General features: G+C 43.5%; 1 protein-coding gene across 5 annotated transcripts in view; it reads right to left on the bottom strand.

The window, feature by feature from the left end:
* LOC147022348 (protein PALS2-like) overlaps positions 1–20,779 on the bottom strand; it is a 111,756-nt gene that overhangs the window by 5,153 nt on the left and 85,824 nt on the right. For 4 of the 5 annotated variants that reach the window (XM_085893144.1, XM_085893145.1, XM_085893146.1 and 1 more), the window contains exons 4-12: positions 20,192–20,353; positions 18,724–18,951; positions 17,380–17,511; positions 16,669–16,777; positions 15,253–15,321; positions 12,717–12,878; positions 12,342–12,544; positions 3,702–3,830; positions 1–2,587 (exon numbers count right to left, since the gene is read on the bottom strand). The exon at positions 1–2,587 is cut by the window's left edge and continues 5,153 nt beyond it. In XM_085893144.1, coding sequence (XP_085749270.1) covers positions 2,411–2,587; positions 3,702–3,830; positions 12,342–12,544; positions 12,717–12,878; positions 15,253–15,321; positions 16,669–16,777; positions 17,380–17,511; positions 18,724–18,951; positions 20,192–20,353 — 1,371 coding nt within the window. In that variant the 3' untranslated portion in view covers positions 1–2,410. The remainder of the gene's footprint in view (positions 2,588–3,701; positions 3,831–12,341; positions 12,545–12,716; positions 12,879–15,252; positions 15,322–16,668; positions 16,778–17,379; positions 17,512–18,723; positions 18,952–20,191; positions 20,354–20,779) is intronic. The other variant, XM_085893143.1, reaches the window with a different exon arrangement.

The raw sequence follows: 20,779 nt of genomic DNA, 5'->3' as shown, positions 1-20,779 counted from the left end.
TCCGACCTCATTCCCTTGCTCGCATCAAGTTCAAGATGGTGAAGGTGTCAAAGTAAAGTTCCAAAGAATTCTTCAGAATAATATCAGTTACACTTCAACAATCATTAAAAAAAAAAAGTTAAATGACCAACAACAAAACAAGAAAGCAACAACAGCACCAACACCGTTTGAAGACCATTGTACATAATGCGATCAGTCAGACATCATGAACACCAAAAGTATTGCGACAGCAAGGAAAATGCCGAGTTATCGATTCACAACGGTTTATTCAGATTCTAACGGTGTCGCTAACACGTCGCACTAAATGTTGGTGGATACAATCGGATGTAATATTCCACAATTTCTCCGACAGAGCAAGTGCAGCTTCAGTGCTGGGGTCGTTGTGGTTGTTGTTGTTGTTGTTGTTGTTGATGATGCTGGCCCTCAGACAGAAAATAATCCCATGGCATCTCAGTGGCTCATTTTGGCTTAAGTCAAGACTATACTCTGGCCACAAAGAGATCTTCAACATTATTACCATCGAACCACTTCCTAAAAGACGCAGCAGCAATGGAAGGTGCATTCTCATGCTGGTATTCACTAGGGGCCCTCAACGTCGTATTGCATCAAAAAACTGATCATGCAGCATTGTCCAAAATGTCACATCAAGAGACCTTTATGAAGCACATGCAGCTCTGCATTGTGGATTAGGGGGAGGGAGGGGTGGTGGTGGTGGTGGTAGATGCACAGGTAAGTTGGGAGGGTTCATTTTAAGATTGGATAAGCTATCCCAATAGTTATGGAAATATTCACTGCAGTCACAGACTGTATACCAACCATCACATAGTTTGATTTCATAATTAAACAGAAGGTGACTTCCTAATGCCAAAAGGTACGCAGAATGTTGGTGAACGAGTGAAGCGGCGTGCCATTTCACAAAACTTTTGGACAGATTCCTTAAATCACGCTCAAACTGTTTGAGTTTTTAAGTAAAGGGTTTAAAACCCACTAAACGACACCCCCACTAGTTTCAATTCAAAGCTGGTGGCCAACAGCTAGCTTAATAAACACAAAAATAAATTTGAGTTTTCGTAGGCCACGCCGTTGTTCGTAAACGTACAGGATCCACATCTCAGCTGTATAAACGTGCCGATTAACCTTCCGTTCAGCAAAGGCTTATCAAACGAGTAAAACTATGCTGTCGAAGTCAGCTACGTTCGTGCAAATCTTCGAATCACACATTTCACTCCCTATTTTAACAAAGAATAACTCTTTTTCTATAAACACGTATGAAACATGTTCAAAACTGTTGCAACCGAACTCCTTGCACCTGTACTGGTTTCAGCATCGGAGTAGAAAGGTTTATAATCGGACGAGTTGCACACAAAGCATGTACAATATTTACAGTAAGTGTGACGTTTTACCCCTTAAGAGCACCAGAGAGAGAGAGAGAGAGAGAGAGAGAGAGAGAGAGAGAGAGAGAGAGAGAGAGAGAGAGAGAGAGAGAGAGAGAGAGAGAGAGAGAGAGAGAGAGAGAGAGAGAGAGAGAGAGACAGAGAGAGAGAGAGACGGACGTGATGAGAGTTGAAGCACCTCGATGTTTCCGAACGCCACGGTTGTAAACTCTGGAAAAAATCCCTTACAGCTGTACAAAGACAAGCGTACAAGTGAGAAATAATTAGCCACAGACAACGCGCTCCCTCGTACAGACGTGTTGGCAAAGCAATAGCATTACCCGCAGGCAGGTGAAATGTTTACCACGAACTAGAAGTGGAGACAAAGAAACATAGCTGTTGGGCATCCTGTTCCCATTAGGAAGAAAGAAAAAGGAAGAAAGGAAAAAAAAACAATAAAAAAAAAATCAATAACCCGGATAAACGACGTCCCAAAACGGTTTTCCGAAATCAAGCTGCTGTGGGATGCATCTCAGTTTGACAATCGTCGATAACCAGACCTCAGGTGCATCCACGTTACCATAAGTTACCATAAAGGCACAACAACATCAACTTAGAAAGGACTTCGATGGCTCAGCCTAAAGCTTTTGTCCTGTTGAGGAAAGGAAAGGCTCAGGTCGAGCCACGGCCCTGATGAAAAGGGATTACAGGAGATTGTACCTCTCAATTTCTCATGACGCAGCTATCTATCGAATCACTTGTAAGGAAGTTGATGATCACTGACAACATAGAATGAGCCTTATGAGTTATTGCTACAATCTTTCCCACAAATAAGAGTACATGTGTCAATACAAGCAGCAGTTACTCAAACAAACAGGTGTGTAACACTTGCCACCTGCAAAGTCTCCATGTCGGATTTGTTAGGGTGCTAACAGCGTGCTGAAAACGAGCACACGATGCGAATCCTGATTAGAAGTTGAGAGTTCTTCCTCAGGTCAGGTCAATTCGCTTGGAAAGCAACCCCTGCACAAAAATGTTCAGTAAATCCACCCAACGGGCACCCATTGCGGTTCCGTGTGCAGTTTCTCCATGGCCTGCTGTAGCTTCAGGAAGGCTTCATCCAGATTCTCATTTACGATAATCAAGTCAAAATAGTGGCTGTAGGCCCGCTGGATGCGCACACTCTCCTCCACAGTCTTCTTTAGGTCCATGTCCTGTCAAAGAATGCACATCTTGTTACTTTTGACGACTAGTTTAGGTGTGCTAACAAGGCTACCACCCACAGCAGAAACGCATTGACCAGGCTGCTCCCTAATCACCCCCCCGCCCCATTCCAAACCCCACTTAAACCCATCGACCAAGAGCCTGTGTCAAGGGACAATCTCAGTAATCAATAAAACAAGCCGGTAGGCGACATGGCTGCGCGCTCTAGATGGAAAGCTGGCCGACGCGACTAGCCGATATTCATGTACATGCTATCAATCAAGTTAGCACAATAAATATGATTATCACAGCCCTCTTAGTTTGTGCCCAGAAACCTGCCTTGTGAAATTTCAGGCATGTTTCCAAAGAGACTCTAACAAATGGCAGCCCTGGTAATTCCATTTCTCTCTTCGCTAAAGATTTTATTTTTTTATATGATGCTGTAAGACATTCTCCTTGGGCATAAAAAAAAACAGGTCCCTCGGAGGTCCAGTTTCGGAGGTATTGATTTTTTTTTGTACAGTCCACAATAAGTGTACGATGTACGATAAAGTATTTTAGCTATTGCTAAGCAACGGAGGTGTGCACAGCAACCATTCATTTTTGTGTACATGCTAGCCACATTGTACACATTTCACCCAAGTTTCATCAAAATCACACTCTTTCTCTTCGAGATATTCGTAATTAACCGTTTCTGAAATGTTCGACATGTACTCCCCCAAAACCTATCTCCTCCTACAAATATTTTTGTTAGGGCTGCAAATTGGCATGAAGGGAGCGAGATAGATTGCGCACAGAACTCTAAGCTTCGATTTTTTTTTTGATTTTTTGACCACTTTAAAGGGCCGTTGCTATGCCGTTGCTAGGGCCCGGGGTCCCATATTCGAAAGCACACGATTCCCAGAAATATTGGTCCTACCTACCAAATTTCATTGGAATCGGTTGAGTGGTTTAGCCCCGAGGCTTGACCAAAGTTTCGCGGACAGACAGACAGATGGAGATGTCCAGAATAAGGGTGCTCTAAGAGCTGCCAAAAATTGAAGTTACATTTCTCAGCCTCTGTGCATTTTTCACAAGAAGAACAATTTTGTCGTTGCTTTTGAAACATTATTTTGTAACACTCACCGTTAACTGCTTGGTTGTTGCTCCTGCGCTAAGTGCCGCCTTGTGCATCGCACGGAGAATCTCAATGGAAGGTGCTTTGATAAATACAACGTAAGGCATAAACTCTGCCGTGCGCAACAGCTTCAGTGCCTAAAGAGGGTGCATAAGGAGTGGTTAGGACTGAAAGACAAGAGGACAAATGTCTAGATTATTGTATCCTCGCTCTGCAACTAGGCAACAACAACAAAAATAAGAACATCTCAATCGGATAAACATTATTCAAGGATTGACTGAAAAGGATTGACATTATTCACAACATCTGTGTCATCTGCATTCAAGAACATCGTATCCTTCATGAAGACATCGACATCAAATATGATGACCTGGGGAAAGGATGGACACTAGTGACTCGTTCGGCTTGGAAGAACCAGCAAAATGCTACCACCGGAGGAGTCGGTTTCCTTCTAAGTAGCAAAGCTGTCCAAGCCCTCAACAACATAGAGGTAATCGACAAGCGACTCTTGACTGCCTCGTTTAACGGCAATCCCCAAACCACCATCGTTTCATGCTGCAGTCCAACGAACGTCTCCGATGAAGAAGATACTTAAGCAACCTATAACCAACTGACTTGATCAAAGCTGTCCCGAAGCATAATGTCTTGATAGTGGGAGGGGATATGAACGCTAAGATCGGCAAGAATGACTGCCACGGAAACTCCGATCATGATGAAACAAACCGAAATGGCCGTTTTCTACTCGATCTGATTGCTGGCTGCGAATTGTTTTCCCTCAACAACTCTTTTAGGAAACGACCTGGGAAACAATGGACATTCACTTCTCCGAACCAGCAAAGGGCACAGCTAGACTACATCCTCATGAATAGCAAGTGGCACAGCAGTGCAGTAGATTGTGAGCCATATATAACACCTTTCATTCAGTTGGTTCCGATCACCAAATAGTTATGGCGCGAATTCGACTTAGCTTCCGCTCTAACGTAAAGAGTCAAAGATCACAACAGCATGATTGGAGCAAACTTCTCACCGATTATGACGTACGCTTCGCTTCCACCGTCGAAGTCAACAACAGATTCGAGGTGCTGCAAGCTGCCGATGAAAGCTCCACAGCAGAGTCTGTTTACACTAACATCATCAGAGCACATGAGTATGCTACAAAGAGGCATGTTCCATCACGCCAAAGAAGACGACGGAGAGTGCCTTGGGAAGACCAGACCGTCCTTGAGAAACGCACTCAGCTCAAAGACGCATATAGAGCAATACTCTTGAATGATGACCATGTTGTAGACTTTACTGCATATGATCAAGCCAAACGAGAGCTGAAGGAAGCTTATAAGTAGAGTCAAGAGCAGTATGTGCAAGAAAAGACCCATTTGATCACTGCTGCAAACCAGCAACATCAGTCAAGGTTGGCATGGCAAACGGTAAATGAAATCTCTGGTGGAAAGAGTACAAACCAGGGAAAGCTAAGAGCTGAAAATCCACAAGACAGGCTCAACAAATGGCAGCAGCACTTTGAGCAGCTTCTCGGGGAACCACCATAGGTAATTGATAGGTAACCACCATAGGTAACCACCAGTTGAGACTGTGGTGGATGATACCTTGCCGATCAACACTGACCCCTTCACCATGGACAAACTGATATCAGTTGTTAAGACCATGTCCTGCAATAAGGCTACTGGCTGCGATAACATCCCTGCTGAAGTCTGGAAAAGTGGAGCTCTAAACCAGCATTTGCTCGATATTTGCAATATGGAATTACATGGGGACAAACCATCAGAGTGGTCCAGAAGTGTTATACTCCCTTTCCCGAAAAATGGTGATCTGGGCCGAGCTAGTAATTATAGGGGTATCAGTTTAACCTGCATTTCGGCTAAAATATACAACAAGCTACTGCTATACCGAATTCGTCCTCATATTGAACCCCGACTTCGCAACAATCAAAATGGCTTCCGTCCAAACAGAGACTGTTTACCATTGCGCAAATTCTGACACTAAGAAGGATAATTAATCGAAGGCATTAAAGTAAAACATCTACCTGCCATTTTAACATTTGTAGATTTCCGAAAAGTCTTCGACATCATCCACCGAGGTAAAATGCTCCAAATTCTCCTGGCTTACGGCATTCCGCAGTTCTTAGTCAATGCCATTGGCATCATGTATAATGACACCATCGCACATGTTAAGAGCCCTGACGGCGACACCGACTTCTTTGCCATTCTTGCAGGCGTCCTTCAGGGGGATACTCCAGCACAATTCCTGTTTATCATCATGCTTGATTATGCGATGCGCAAAGCAACTAGAGATCATGAGCAACTCGGGTTTACTCTGCAGCAACGCCGAAGCAAGAGGTATCCTGCGGTAACCATCACAGATACCGACTTTGCTGATGACATCGCGTTACTTTCTGATACCTTCCAGGATGCACAAAAACCCCGAGCATAGGGTCGAATCTGCTGCCAAAGAGATAGGCCTTAACACCAACGCTGGCAAAACAGAGTACATGTCATTCAACACCAATCATGATGACACACGTGTTGATCTTCAGGGAAATACACTAAAACACGTCAGTGATTTTCAGTACCTCGGATCTTGGGTAGATGACACTGCGAGGGACATGGAAATTCGAATTGCCAAATCCTGGGCAGCGTCATCAAAGTTAACTACCATCTGGAAAAGCGAACTGACCCGAGATCAAAAGCTAGGATTTTTTCAAGTTGCTGTTGAAAGTGTACTCTATGGAGCAGAATGCTGGACACTTACACAAACCTTGACCAGGAGATTAGATGGGGTTTATACGAGACTTCTGAGAACCGCCCTGAACGTTTCCTGGCGACAGCACCTGACAAATAGTGAGCTATATGGTACACTACCTACCACAGGTATCACAGACATTACTGCACAGGCGTCTCAGGCTCAGCCGACATTGCTGGAGAAGCCGGGAGGAAACTGTCCATAGCGCTATCCTATGGGAACCATTGCATGTTCACAGAACACGAGGTAGACCGGCCCAAACCTACATCGATACTCCAGAGCGCGATTCGGGTATTGGCAGGCAGGAGTTGCCAGGCCGTATGGAGAGAAGGGATCTCTGGAGAAGAGTTGTTGCTAATGCCCGAGTTCGCTCGATCAGATGATGATGACTGAAAAGACCGTTATGTTACCACCTGCTCGAGTCTTGATCCACCTTGCTGGTCAAAGTCTTTGTTGAGTGTGGTTCATTCCATTTTTAACTTTGACAGTCGGACGTTGCAAATACATGAGGTACTTTACAGCAGAGGTCGTGACAAGGGGGTTACAAGATAATACATTCCTGGCGAAGTGATAGGCGTACAGACTCAGCTTCAGTGGTCTCTGTCCTCTTTTGCCTCCTTTATACCCCAGCTGAAGGAGAGGGTATTGCATTTGGGACCGGTTGTCTGTCTGTCTGTCTGTTTATCACCTACAGGTCACAATTCTAAATCGATTGTCATTAAACTTTACCAAGTTGTTGAGGTAGTCTCAACTGAGAAGGTGATTGATTTTGAGGTCAAAGGTCAAAAGTCATCTTGAGGTCGAATTTGTAAAAATCGTCATTTTTCATCCGATCGACTTGGAAATTAAACAGCAATTGCACAGGACATTGCTGAGTTGGGAAACCAACTATTTTTGAGATGAAAAGGTCAAAGGTCAACTCAAGGTCAAACTTCTAAAATCATCAATTTCAATCTGAAAAATAATCAATTTTCATCCGATTGACCTGAGCTTTGATTTAAGAGAGTCAAATTTAATCCTAACTAGACGACCCGTGAACCCGTTGGGTTCCCTTTGTGACAGCGGTTGATAAAAAAAAAACTTCATTTCAACATATATATATATATATATATATATATATATATATATATATATATATATATATATATATATATGTATGTATATATATATATATATATATATATATATATATATATATATATATATATATATATATATATATATATATATATATATATACACACACATCTTCAGCAAACTATACCGCTGAGGTCGTTTGCATTGATCAAATTCTCCCGAAGAGTACTTTACTGAATCGGGAATTGATTTTTTAATCATTTTTTTTGCCGGATCTTAATGATACTTGATGCTGCACACCGCAGGCGAATAGTGAGTAAGGTGGCCCTAAAAATTTTGCGCTATCATGCACCGTTTTGGCTGTATTTCGGGAACATACATTTGTACAAACATACATACATACATACATACATACATACAAGATGAAAGTTTTAGTAATATATATATATATATGAAATGGACAATTTGCAGAAGGGTGTGGAATTTGTAAGTATCGTACATTGCACGACGTCTTTTTCTTGTTTGTTTGTCCGCACAGAACTTTCATGTTTTTCTCTGCAACCGCTTGTCAGATCGAGAAAAAATTTTCACAAGATGTGCAACTACTCATGTAGCAGGTTTTAATGATAATTATGATGTCATAGGTCACGTGGTGTGGCAGCTGTGCTGGAAAAACAGAAAAACTTTGGACCTCTATCTCTGAAACCACACCAAGGAAAAAATTGAAACTTGGCACATGGCAAGTACTCCTCAAGGGGAATGCAATATTTTTTATGACGTCATAGGTGCCTGTGCTATGACATCATAACTACATATGTAAAATGCTATATCTGATCAGTATGAAAAATTTTGAGGGTCATCTGGGGATAAAATGGTCCACAGGAAAAAAAATTTGATGATGTCAGTAGTCATGTGATTCGGCAGCCATATTGTTTTTTTTTTTTTTAAACCTTTCAAAAATCTTCTTCTCTGAAGTGGCTGAACAGATCAAAGCGAAATTTTACACATTTGACCACCTATCTATGAGGAACAAAAGGTTCATAAATATGACATCATAGGTCACATGGTTTGGCAGCCATATGGGATTTCATCTAAAACCTATAAAAAAAATCATCTTCGCCAGAAATGTTGGACACATCAAGGGGAAACTTCACACAAATGTTCCCCAAGCCTTGGGTGTACAAATTTGTTAAGGAATCATTGATAGGTCACATGGTTTGGCAGCCCTATTGGATTGAAGAAAAATATTAAATATTGTATTATCTGGAACTGCTTAATCATTCGACATGAAACTTCACAATTATAATCTAGTTGTGATGGGGAATACGTGTATTAAATTTCAACTTGATCGGACACATGGCCTGGTAGCCAGAATTCTTTTTATGGCCTGGCATTATTTATTTATTTTTTATCTGGGTTCTTTTTGATTTAATTTGATTTTTTTTGAAAAAGGCTCACTTGGCTGTGCCTGGGTGGGTTTGAGGGTAGAGGAGTAGCAGCTGAAATGAAAATCCGATCCTTTTTGGTTGTTTGGGTTCCTTCCGATGACTCCAATGCAGGACTGTACCAATTTGATTTTAATCCTATTCTTAAAACCACACAAAACAAGTTCTGGCGAGGTTCTGCAATCTCTGATTGCTCTTTCTAGTTGGTCTTGCACCCTCTGCCTTCTCCATGCTTTGTCCCCCCCCCGCCCCCCTCCCAAGTTATATGGAGGACGCACAATGTCCATTGTGCAGGATGCACAAAAAAAATGAAATGTATAATCAGGTGAATCAGGAAGAGGCCGGGATGCTGTGGAAGCAGAAATAGGGCGGGAGACCTGGGAAAATTAAACATACAACTTAAAAACTTCAATTGTTGTCGTGTTATAATTTACAATTATTGACGACGTTTACATAATCCAAGTCAAATTGCATTTAAATAATCACAAAAGCATTTCATCAGTGCAGAGCATGTACGGGGTCAAGTTTCCCCGATTCGACACGAATGTTGATGACATGGTTTGAATAAAGTTGTGCTTCCTACATTGGTAAGACTGATGCTTGCCACTCGGACATGGTGTGTTGTGTGCTGTCTGGAGAGTGGACATACGGTATGTGACATACACTTTAACCTAAGTGGAGAACGGCATGCTATCTGGCGGCCATGAGCGCTGGTGCATTGTACACATACAGTATACACAAACAAGGTATATGAGGTCATTGACCGAACCGTGCACGCCAACGACTGAAAATAATTTACCATTTATTTTAAACCCCGTTTTAATTCAATGTTTATTCCATGATTATTTTCTGAACATTGTGAAGTTATTATAAACTCAAATCGCATGGAGGTTGCAAGCAAGTCGCAGGTCCCCAAACACCAAGTCCCAAGTCCAAGTCTCAAGTCAATTTAGTCAAGTCCAACTCAAAACCACAATTCTGACAAATGGAGGTGTTGAACTGAAGTTCAGGCGTATCGAATTACTGTATCTCATTCTGAGAGCTTTAAGAACGTCTCTCGTACAAGGGAAATGCCATCACAATTAAAGGCAAGGAACTTGCACATTTTAACTCTTCTTTTCGCACCTGTCATCATTTATAATGTAACATTTTGTCACACATAAAATTTGGAACAAGCCTGGGTCTTGGTCGACGATGTACTCAGACGATTTAAGCACTCGGCTTGAAAGATCGAAAATTTAAACCAATGGCTGGGACGCCTGGGCCAGGCGTGCGGTCCCCGTGTATCCCCTATCCAGGGTTCTGGGGAGAATCGTGGCTGGTGGTACCTTGCCTTGACTAATGCAAGTCACAATGTATTTGGTTCTTCAATTGATGCTGTCACACAATGGCATCGTGCACTAAAGGAATGAGCAATGCTCATGGCCATGGTCTACGAGAGGATGCTTTTTAAGAAAATGTCAAGGCTTAGCAAAAAGGACGACAGATTACAAAACCGTGACAATCCCCAAAATTAAAATTTCTAGTATGGAATCAAGCAGGTGAAGGAGAGTGTGTGTGGGCCTAAACAGGTGTGTTATCAAGTGGTGACCTTGTAAGAAGGCTTCATTACTTGCAAAATCGAAGATTCACAAATATATTGGTTGGTCTGGTCTGTGATTCTGTCTGTCTATCAGTATGTCAATTGCCTAGCAGCTGGTCACAATTTAAAGCAATCTTCACAAAACTTCACGAAATGGGAGAGTTGGTCATAAGCAAGAAGCCTATTGATTTTGAGATCAAAAGGTCAATATAGGTTAAAGGTCAACATAGGCCAAATTTCTAAAATCGTCAATTTTCATCCGATTGACTTGAAATTTGAAGAAGATTTGCACATTTGGTCATTGAATTCAACCACCAATTATTTGTTAAGGTCAAATTTGTTTTAGGGATTTCACAAGTATCCTGCTCTACACGACGTCTTTCTTGTTGAATCATTATAGCAAATCATAAGCCTGGTGTTGGCTTAGTGGTTAGGGTGGCGGCTTGGGATCCTCGGGTCCTGAGTTCAAGCCCCGTTGGCCGCCGAATTAAAATACACCAGGAGGTTGACTCAGCCTGTCATCCTTCTGAGGTCGGAAAAATGAGTACCAGTGTACTGGTAAGGGGGACACTGCATCAGCGGCATAGCCGCGTCCCAACCAATGATGCAACCAGCAGCCACAGGCTGCACTCGATAGAGAGATAGCAAATCACGCAATCAAATTAACTTTCAAAATTGAAGGCAACTTGCGTGGTGCCCTGTAAGTGACCAGAAAAGACATCTGGCCCAAATGATTCGATAAATAAACACAACAACGACACTGGGCAGAGCGCATACCACCACCAAGCTGAACAGTTTACGTTTTGTATCCTACCGATAGGCCGCATCTGGATCCGGACCTGAACCAAAATCTAATCAGCTTCTTCTTTTCACATAACATCGACATAGTTTTGTTAAAACTCGTCCACAACGTTTCAAAATAGCATGTTAAATAATAATAAATTAAATAATTCTCGTATCCAGATCGGAATTCGGATCTTCACCAAAATCGAATCAATTCATCGTTGCGACGCACCTAACCTGTCCACCAAGTTTCTTTCGAATCCGTCCACAACTTTTTGAGATATCGTGATATGTATATATAATTTTTGGCTCGATCTCTCAATGGTGAAGAATCACTTAAAAAATTCTAATAGTCGGATCCGGATCCAGATCTTCACCAAAATCTAATCAGTTTGTCCTTGCTACACACTCAACCCGTCCACCAAATTTCGTCCAGATTCGTCTGCAACGTTTTGAGATATCCTGTTCACAGACAAACAAACAGACAGACAGAAAGGGTTGAAGACAACCTCCGTCCACCTTCGGTGGCAGGGGTAATTAAAGACATTGGCAAGGCGTGTGTCATTGGCCTGATTCTGCGTCAGGTACAGTGGGACAAGATCGAGGTAATAAAATCCCAAAAATTGAAGGAACGGGTAATTTTGAACGTCCAGTCTGCAACATACTAACCCTCCAGCACCAAAACCATCGGAGTTACACACCACAATGACCACAGACATCATTGAAATTGGGGTTACGTGTGTGGTTTGTATGAAAGATCAAAATAAATGACATGATGCAAATGCGACAATTCAGGTCAATAAACAAAAAAACAAGACTGCAACACACGAAGCAGAACGGAAAACTAGTCTTGTTCATGAAAGCAAGCACCAATCCGACCGTTTATAGTCGAGAACCAAACCCTGACAAGACAGCTTCGAGGTAAGTGTGCTACCTCTGCACCATCCTACGAGACATCGAGACCATCCCCACACAAACTTCACGAACGAAGTGAAAACTCAGCATACCTGGGGGTTCACATCCAAGATACATGTCTTTCCAGTGGCAATAACACGGTGAATCGACTCAATCTTGGTACCGTAAAGGTTCCCTTCATATTCCCCACTTTCCAGGTAACCACCAGCCTTGATATCGGTCTCCATCTCGGGACGAGAAACAAAGTGGTAACCCTGACCATCATGCTCATCCTCACGGATACGTCGGGACGTGTCTGTGGAAAAAGGACGGACGTATCGAGAAGATGAAAATGGACACTATGGACAACCAGAAAATAAGCAACGACGAGCTCACTTAACACGTCATCACAATGGTGACAAACTCTATGTTAATTCCAGAGAAATATTTAGCTAAATGCCATTAACCAAAAGCAGTTTGCCACTTACACGGTACAGTCATGCCGTAACGGTCCGGGTTGGGTAAGATCAGGCGGTTCTTGAGACTGCGCCGCCCCACACCTTGTGCCCCGATCAAGACCAGGGTTTTCCTCTGGAAGGGAGGCATCTTGGCAACTTCCTCGTAGATGAGGATTTCGTGCCGATCAAACTCTGTGCACAGCAAATGGTAATGCACAAGAACCGTACAAGTCTGAACACACGAGGGCACCAAAGCACAGCACTCGCTCTCCAGAACATCTCTCCTTTGCGGTGATCTGCCCTCGGGCAGGCAGGTTCATCGCTGCCAAAGCAGCCCCGCACGCAGCAAGGATTTTACATTGAGTGGCTTGCCTTTGCCTTCCCAATGGTAGTCAGGGAAGGAATTTGCAATTTCTGCTGCGTGCCAAGGTGATAACCCGCCTACTCTTGGTGAAAGACACCATGGGATCTTTAGCGCCCACCGGATAATGCTAACAGACGGGAGACCCGGTTTAACGCCCATCCGAGGATTGGTGCCTTTTGTGATGCGACACCCTGCCTGTGAAACACCAATCCGACACTTTATACTCGGGCCGGGATTCAAACGAGTGGCAGACAGCTATAAGTAAAGTATGCACTCTTGTTAAGTCTATTACATCTGTCTCTGGTGGATGCTCCCCTTCAATTCCTTCCCTCACTCCTCATGGCACCACAGCCAATTCCGCTCGTGAGAAGGCCGAATGGCTCAATTCTGTGTTTGCTTCGAAATCTTGTGTTCCCAACACCTCACTCTCAGTACCCATCATCCTTCCCTGTCGTACCCAACTGTTCCTGGACTCTGTGTATCTTGCACCTGAAAATGTGGAGGTTCTTTCAACCCTCGACTCTGACTGTGCCACAAGACCGGGCAGCATCAGTTCACGTGTCCCAAGAACCTGCTCTGCTGCTTTTGCGCATCCTCTCTCTATCCTTTTCACCTATTCATTTGTGATAGGTCATCTTCCATCTGCTTGGAAATCCGGCAACATCACTGCACGGAATAAAAAGGCACAACAACGGATCCCCTTAACTACAGACCTATCAGATTACTTCCAATCATCAGCAACATCATGGAATCGACCATCGGAGTTGAAATGAAATTCTTCCTTTTCTCCAACAACCTCATCTCAGATCACCAATTTTGTTTCAGACCAGGTCACTTCACCTTGGACATGCTGCTTCTATTTACCCAACAATGGATGGAGGCCCTCAAGATCAGACGTGAGATCAGGGCCATCTCTCTGGATACATCTCGTGCTTTTGATACAGTCTGGCATCCTGCCTTACTCTCCAAACCGTCTGCCAATGGCATCCAATACCAACTCCACACATGGCTTACTGACTTCCTCTACTCACGTAGCCAACATGTGGCACTCAACGCAATCCTTTAATCTCCTCTCCCCGTCAAGGCTGGAGTGCCTCAAGGCCGTATTCTGTCTGGGCCCAGTCCTATTCCTGATCTTCATCAATGATCTGTCTGACCCTCTAGAAAATCCCCTTTATCTATTTGCTGATGACTACACCCTCGACAGTAACATCCCTCATCCTTCAGACAGGTAGGCTGCAGCCTCTTCCCTCTCTTAAAACCTTGAAAAAAAAATCACAAGCTGGTCAAACATTTGGAATACATCTTACAATCTCACTACCTCTCTCAGAAAGGATCATCTGGCACCACCCCTAAACACCACCCTCCCCCCCCCCACCACCACCAATCTACTTTCTCAACAATCCTCTTGAGGAGGTTTAGTCAGTCAAACTCCTGGATCTCACTGTCAGCTAGGATCTTTCTTGGGCAAACCACATTTCAACAATGGGCTCCAAAAGCCAGCTGCCAACTGGGCATCCTCCGTCATACAAAGTGTTTCCTTGGCACACCTCAACGCCGATCCACCTACACGACCGTCATCCGCAGCTTGATGGAGTACCGCTTTCCCCTCTGGGCTGGCTCCTCTGCCTCACATCTCGCTCAGCTTGACGCTGTGGAATCCAAGGTCTTCAAGATCTTTCGAATCTCCCATGCTGAAGCCGAGTCTATGGGCCGACCATCTCAGATCACCCCCAATCCAAAACCATGTTATTTTCAACCCTCATTAACCCAACCCAAATCCCTCACAATTTTCCAGTTTTTCCTCCTTCTCCATGCACGCATGTTTTGCATCCTGTTTTTGACTGTTACGTCCTGATCCGTTCAGTGTGCTCGCTCTTTCACGAACCTCGACTATGTATATACAGTATATATATATATATATATATATATATATATATATATATATATATATATATATATATATATATATATATATATACATATATAAACCATCTGTTCAGCCTGGCAAAAAAAGTAAAACGCTCCAGGTCATCAAAAAAGAAAGTCATTCAAGAAAAATCATGCAGAAAAGTTGAAAACGACAAACATTTTAAGTTTACCAATATTTTGTACACACAATTCCTTCTTACAACCACATTAATGTAAACCACAAAACTCCCTCCCCCATCCCCCCTCCCCAAAAACCCTGTCAATACGAACCTGCATTCTTTGTTGACAAGTACATCATTTTCTTCTTCTTCCTTTGTCCTACAAGGCCACAAAATCCTCCTATAAGAGGGAGCACATAGATATTAGCTCACGTTTGTGAGACAGGATACCTGGAAGAAGCAAAATACCGACTGGGCTGACAGTTGGTTTGAAAGTTTGAAAGTTGTCCTTTGCTATCATATTGTTGGCACAACCTTTGCAACCTTTACCTTTCTTGGAATACGCATTGTTCTTGATGTGCAAGGATAGCTTCTAAAAGGCTTGCTTTTATTTCCAGTGTCCAACCAAGTTTCTCTATCATTCTGGGGAAAGTACCTGCTCTTTCGATTAAGCCATTTATTAACTCGACAAGCATTCTTTCAGCTATTCTGCATTTAATCATTAAGTATCAGAAGTGGTGAAACGATGCGTCAGCGGGAATTTATGGGGGGGGGGGGGTGAAGGAAGGAGTACAAAGAGTTTAAAGGGCAATCTAATTATTATGTATGGGAATTGTTTTGTTTTCTTTACAAAAGTGAGCTATTATATGGTGTGAATGCAATTGGAAGGTTAGAATTCAACATCAAACGTGGCAAAGTACAGAGATGTAAGCTCTGAGAGTTGAAAAGAAAGTTTTAAATTACTGAAGTTTAGAAAACACAATAACTCGCTTTCAAGTAATTACGGCCCTTCTGGTGAGCAAAGTGGACCCAGGAAGGTGGGTTGCGCGTGTGAATTGCACTCACACGCACGATAGGAAAACGCTCTCTCCAGCAATCCAGGTCGAGCTAGTACACCACAATCATGTAGAACCGGATGGCACTACTTTACACAAATCAATCATAACTCAACAAAAAAGTATAAAAGAAACTTTAAATGTATTGTTCTGTTGTTGTTGTTGTTGTTGTTGTCGTCGTCGTCGTCGTTGTTGTTGTTATTGTGGCAGGGAAACAACATTGTGCGAACCTATTTGTAAATTGTTAAAGTACCAACAACACCCTAAGCCAACCTAACATGAGTGAACGTCAATGTGTGGGCACCGATTGAAAGTTCATATCGTGAGAGGGAACTGCTTGATGGCCAGGCACGCGTCTAAAGCATCATTCTGTGCACTGAGCACAAGAGCCCGGCTCCCGTGATAATGGGACCAGAAACACATTTCCGGGATAATGAAGGGTCACCTGGGAGGGTTGGAAAGTTGACTTCCTTTCCATCACATCTTCTGTCACTTAATTATGTCTCTGAAGATTGGGAGCTACACAAAAATGCACTTTGAAAATGCGTCCCACTCGGCACCCGCGTCCCGCTCAGCACACAAGACTCGCGCCCCGCTCGGCACACTACACGGCACGCGTGCAATCCCCCCGCATATTGCTCATGGAAGAGCAAGTTCTTGAGCTTCACATATATTCACAAAGAAAGTCTCACCCATGGTGGCGCTATAATCCCATTCAGGCCGTGTGTAGGCTTTGCGTTTTTCCTCTAGTGTCTGGCTGGGCACGAGACCCGTGATACTCCGGTCATGCACTTTGCAAGCCTGTATAAAAGCACGCGCATGCATGCACACACTCACAATTACAAAACACCTTTTTAACCACAATCACTGATGACATACATCATCAAAATTTGGAGTTGCTATTCCTATACCCTTCTGGGGGACCATAAGCGTGTTCGAGACAAGCGGTAAAGTCTTTTCATAACATGTACGAATCGCTCCGGCTGAAGGAGCTAACAACCGGGGCTGGAGCTTGCACGTTGGTCGGGGTACAAGCACACAATGTCCTATTCTTTTCACAAGGTAGCATGGGATATTATATTTCACAAGCGAATACTGTAGCAGCTGGAACAGCTATCTTCGTGTCCCCTTGTGATGGTTAGAGTACTCGTTGATACAACGTTCTGCCTGCAATTCACCAGGATCACGGTTTACTGGTGGGCCAATAAATCAAATCCATATCAAAGATGAAAAATCAGTGTGCTACATTTGAGCTATCATGCCAGTCATATTAATCAGGAAGGATCCCCAGATACTCTGGGCTGAGCAGTAATAAAAAAAATTACTTGCACAATTTAAATATATATTTTCCACAAACGCCAAAGTACCAATTGTAATTCACAGTTTGCTTTGCAATCTCTCACCTGCCACCAGCTTGGGTCCTCTTGAGAGACTATCTGCAAAGTGTCCCCCTGTTTGAAACTCAAACCAGCCTCCTTGCAGGGGATCAGATGGTCAGTGTTTGGGTCATAGTTGAAGTGACATTTGACAAAGAGCTACGGAAACACAGAACAAAGAGCTACAGAAACAGACTTTTTGGAGGCAAGTGAATTTTCATGTTATATGCATCATCGGGCACAGTATAAACTCGGGATGATCAGAGTAGTGGAAGAAACCAATGAAAGTGCAGAGGTTCAGATAATGTGCGCAATAACAATAGAGACTGAGGATTCCACCAAGACCTGTGGTTTGGTTTAATTATCCCCACGCTTACAAAAAAAACCCCCAAAAAAACCAAGCAAAGTCAATGATGCATCATCGCAAATGCCTACGCTTCCCACCGAAGGCAAAGGTGAAAGATGGCAGAAGGTTCCACCAGGATTGACTCAATATCAAATTTTGAGTTTAATTTTTTTTTTTCTATTTCGATTGCTGTGACTTGTCCCCGACCCTGGGGCATGAACCGGAGGTCACATGCAAAATAAGGTCACATAAGTGGAGACAGCGTGATGGACGATTATAATCGCCTCCACCTGTCTGTCCGTCCGTCCATCCGTCACGGTATGGCAGGGTCAAAATGTCAAATACCAGAAACAAAATGCAATGATGGGCATATTTTAAATGAAACTTCGTGCACGCAATCAACATTGGGGGACGCATGAATATGCAACGATTTTCTGGATTTGACATCCAGTTCATGCCCAAAAGGTTGGCAACTCCGAGCGTGGGGAGTTGCGATGGCGCACCATCGACTTTGCACGAGTTTATGTTGGTTCATTATCCATGGTAGATGATTATACTTGTCAGATGATGCACCTAAACCACCCACAGGCAAAAATATTGATATGAGGTTTTCTGGGCAAAATCTTCACGCATGACCTCATTTTGGGAGAGTTTAAACATTGCAGTGCTTACTCATTCCACCACAATCCTGTAAATCAAAGTATCCATGTACCATCAAAGCCACAGGAACATTCACTGGAAACTCTCCTCTTTAGGAAGCAACTGTGAAACTATTGATAATGTGACAAAGGTGAGATAGGCAAATCGACATTGTTCCTTTGTGGATATTAGGTATTTGCACACCTTCGATGCAACCCTCCTTCAAAATGCGAAAAAGCATGTTCAAACAAAGGAATAATAGAACCATTACATGACGAGAATAATAGGCCCCTTACGATTCTACGCATTCCACATTCGTTCATCATCGGTCCATATACTCCCTCTGTCCACCTACGGCACTTCAAAAAGGCAGGTGAGAATCTCACCTGTGTAGCCGGCGGTGGTTTGTTGTAACTTGGTAGCACTTTGAGCACAAGGCTGCCGGTAGAATCCTGAAGGAGACGTTGGAGACCCGGTGCATCCCCACCTACGTCTTGCCCATTAACCTCACGTATGACATCACCCACATGCAGCAGGCCCTGCCGATCGATAGCTCCGCCACGCAAGATCCGAGCGATAACCAGCTCACCTCGCTCCACACGGAACGTTACGCCCTGATAATTGGAGTACACATACACACGGCCAACTTGATTTGATGCAACAACCAGTCCACAGAACTCGTCTCATTGTAACGAACACGCGACTGTATATCAGCAATGCAAAAGCTAAAACACGACCAATTACCCTACAAACACTTGCGGAATCGCACCGGGCTTTGTCTGTCTTGTTCATATCTCAAAAAATTATTTTTCTGCTCATAAACTAATATTTTAAACAAAGCTCATCAAGGCGGAAGGAGGTGAGAAAAAAAGGGGGGGGGGGTAAGAGTCCTTTGTTTGTGATGGATCAAAAGGAAAAAAAAAACAATGTGGAATACATATTTTACAGAATGAAGAACTATCCTCGCTGGTGAAGGCGCGTGTCGATATGTGTTGGACATGTAGAACAAGGGATGATAGATATCAATAGGACATTGATTGAGGTGTACCAACGGCTGTGGGATGCAAGGTGAAATGGACGTTTCGGGTGTCAACATTAAACCTTCGTTGACGTAGAGTCCACAAGTGGACTCCTTTTGGCACTGCACACACGGACATCTCTTCTGATCCGACAAAAGGTCAACGACCAAAACGTCAGCTTCTCCTTGGTTCCCACGGCAGTACGCGATAAACGTCCCGTTGATTTCATCCACTGTTATAAATATTTTGCATACTTGCCCAAGGACATTAATTGTGTCGATGCAAGAGCACATTGGTGAGAGTCTCATTGGGAGCAAGAGGGGATGGTGGATGGGGGTGGGGGGGGAGTGAGTGGGTGGTGAGGCTGATTAATAATCTCTGAGGTCAATATTTACATCTATTTGAGGATTCGGATGAAAGCTGTTTGACATGAAGGAACACCTTTAGAATTTGTCTGTAGTGCCACCGACTTTGATAATTATTCAATCAGCCAAAAGTCCAACATTTGAACGCAGTGACTAATCAAAACTGTTTTCGAATTTTCAAACAGACCCAGATGATGAGAAATAGCAGGCCATGGACATGTCGTAGAATTGTACGATGTAGAAAAAGGCCTCCCGAAACTCCGAAAACCCCCAACACTCCCTTCACTCCCCCCCCCCCTCCCAATGCCACAAACAAACATCCAGAGTTCCACATCTCTTTCATATGAAAGCAAAACTGACATGAGGGTAATGCTAGTTCAAGCTGTGGTGCTCAAATGTCATTTCTATCCTCAGAATGGTTCACAAAATTAATGAAGTCACAATGAGGTTCCAAGTGTGTGTGACCTCACCAGTGGCTCTCCTTCAATCCGCCGAATACCAACGACGCGAACAGCTTCTCCGAGCAGATCAACCGGCAGAGTGATGTCACCCAGAAGGCTCCGTGTACCAGGAGTGCTGGCAAGATGTTCAGAGCTGTGTGAAGCTACCGAGTCGTGGGCTTCAAGCAGCGACTGAGGATGGAGGCACAGGTACAGTGACAAATGGAATTAGGTCAACAAAGAAAAAGTATATATTTTTTGGAAACAGGTCAGGCCGCAAGATCTGCTACCAATACACTGTAACCGTAAGCTAGGACTACCTGTTTTCAGGATCCAGTTGACGGTGAATAAACCGTCTTCCCCATGAGTTTCCATTTGGAAACTGGTGAGGAGGGTGGCTGGACAACCTGGAGGAACTAAAAACAAGATTCATTTAAGGGTGTACGAGCTCACTTGAGAGCTACCAGCAAACTCAGCAGTGATTGTTACTTGTGGACAAACTAAGTTCCCAGCTCAGTAAGGCAGTTAGTCGAGGAGATGTTTCTCTGCAATAAGAATCTCCCTTCCAACCCACACAAGGACAGCATGGAGGGGTACGCCTAAGCCAGCCAGCCAGCC

This window comes from Eptatretus burgeri, chromosome 8 (assembly GCF_056783735.1).
Source record: "Eptatretus burgeri isolate ZD-2024b chromosome 8, Ebu_testis_v1, whole genome shotgun sequence".
NCBI classification, from domain to species: domain Eukaryota; kingdom Metazoa; phylum Chordata; class Myxini; order Myxiniformes; family Myxinidae; genus Eptatretus; species Eptatretus burgeri.
This window is presented reverse-complemented; position numbering and strand designations above follow the sequence as displayed.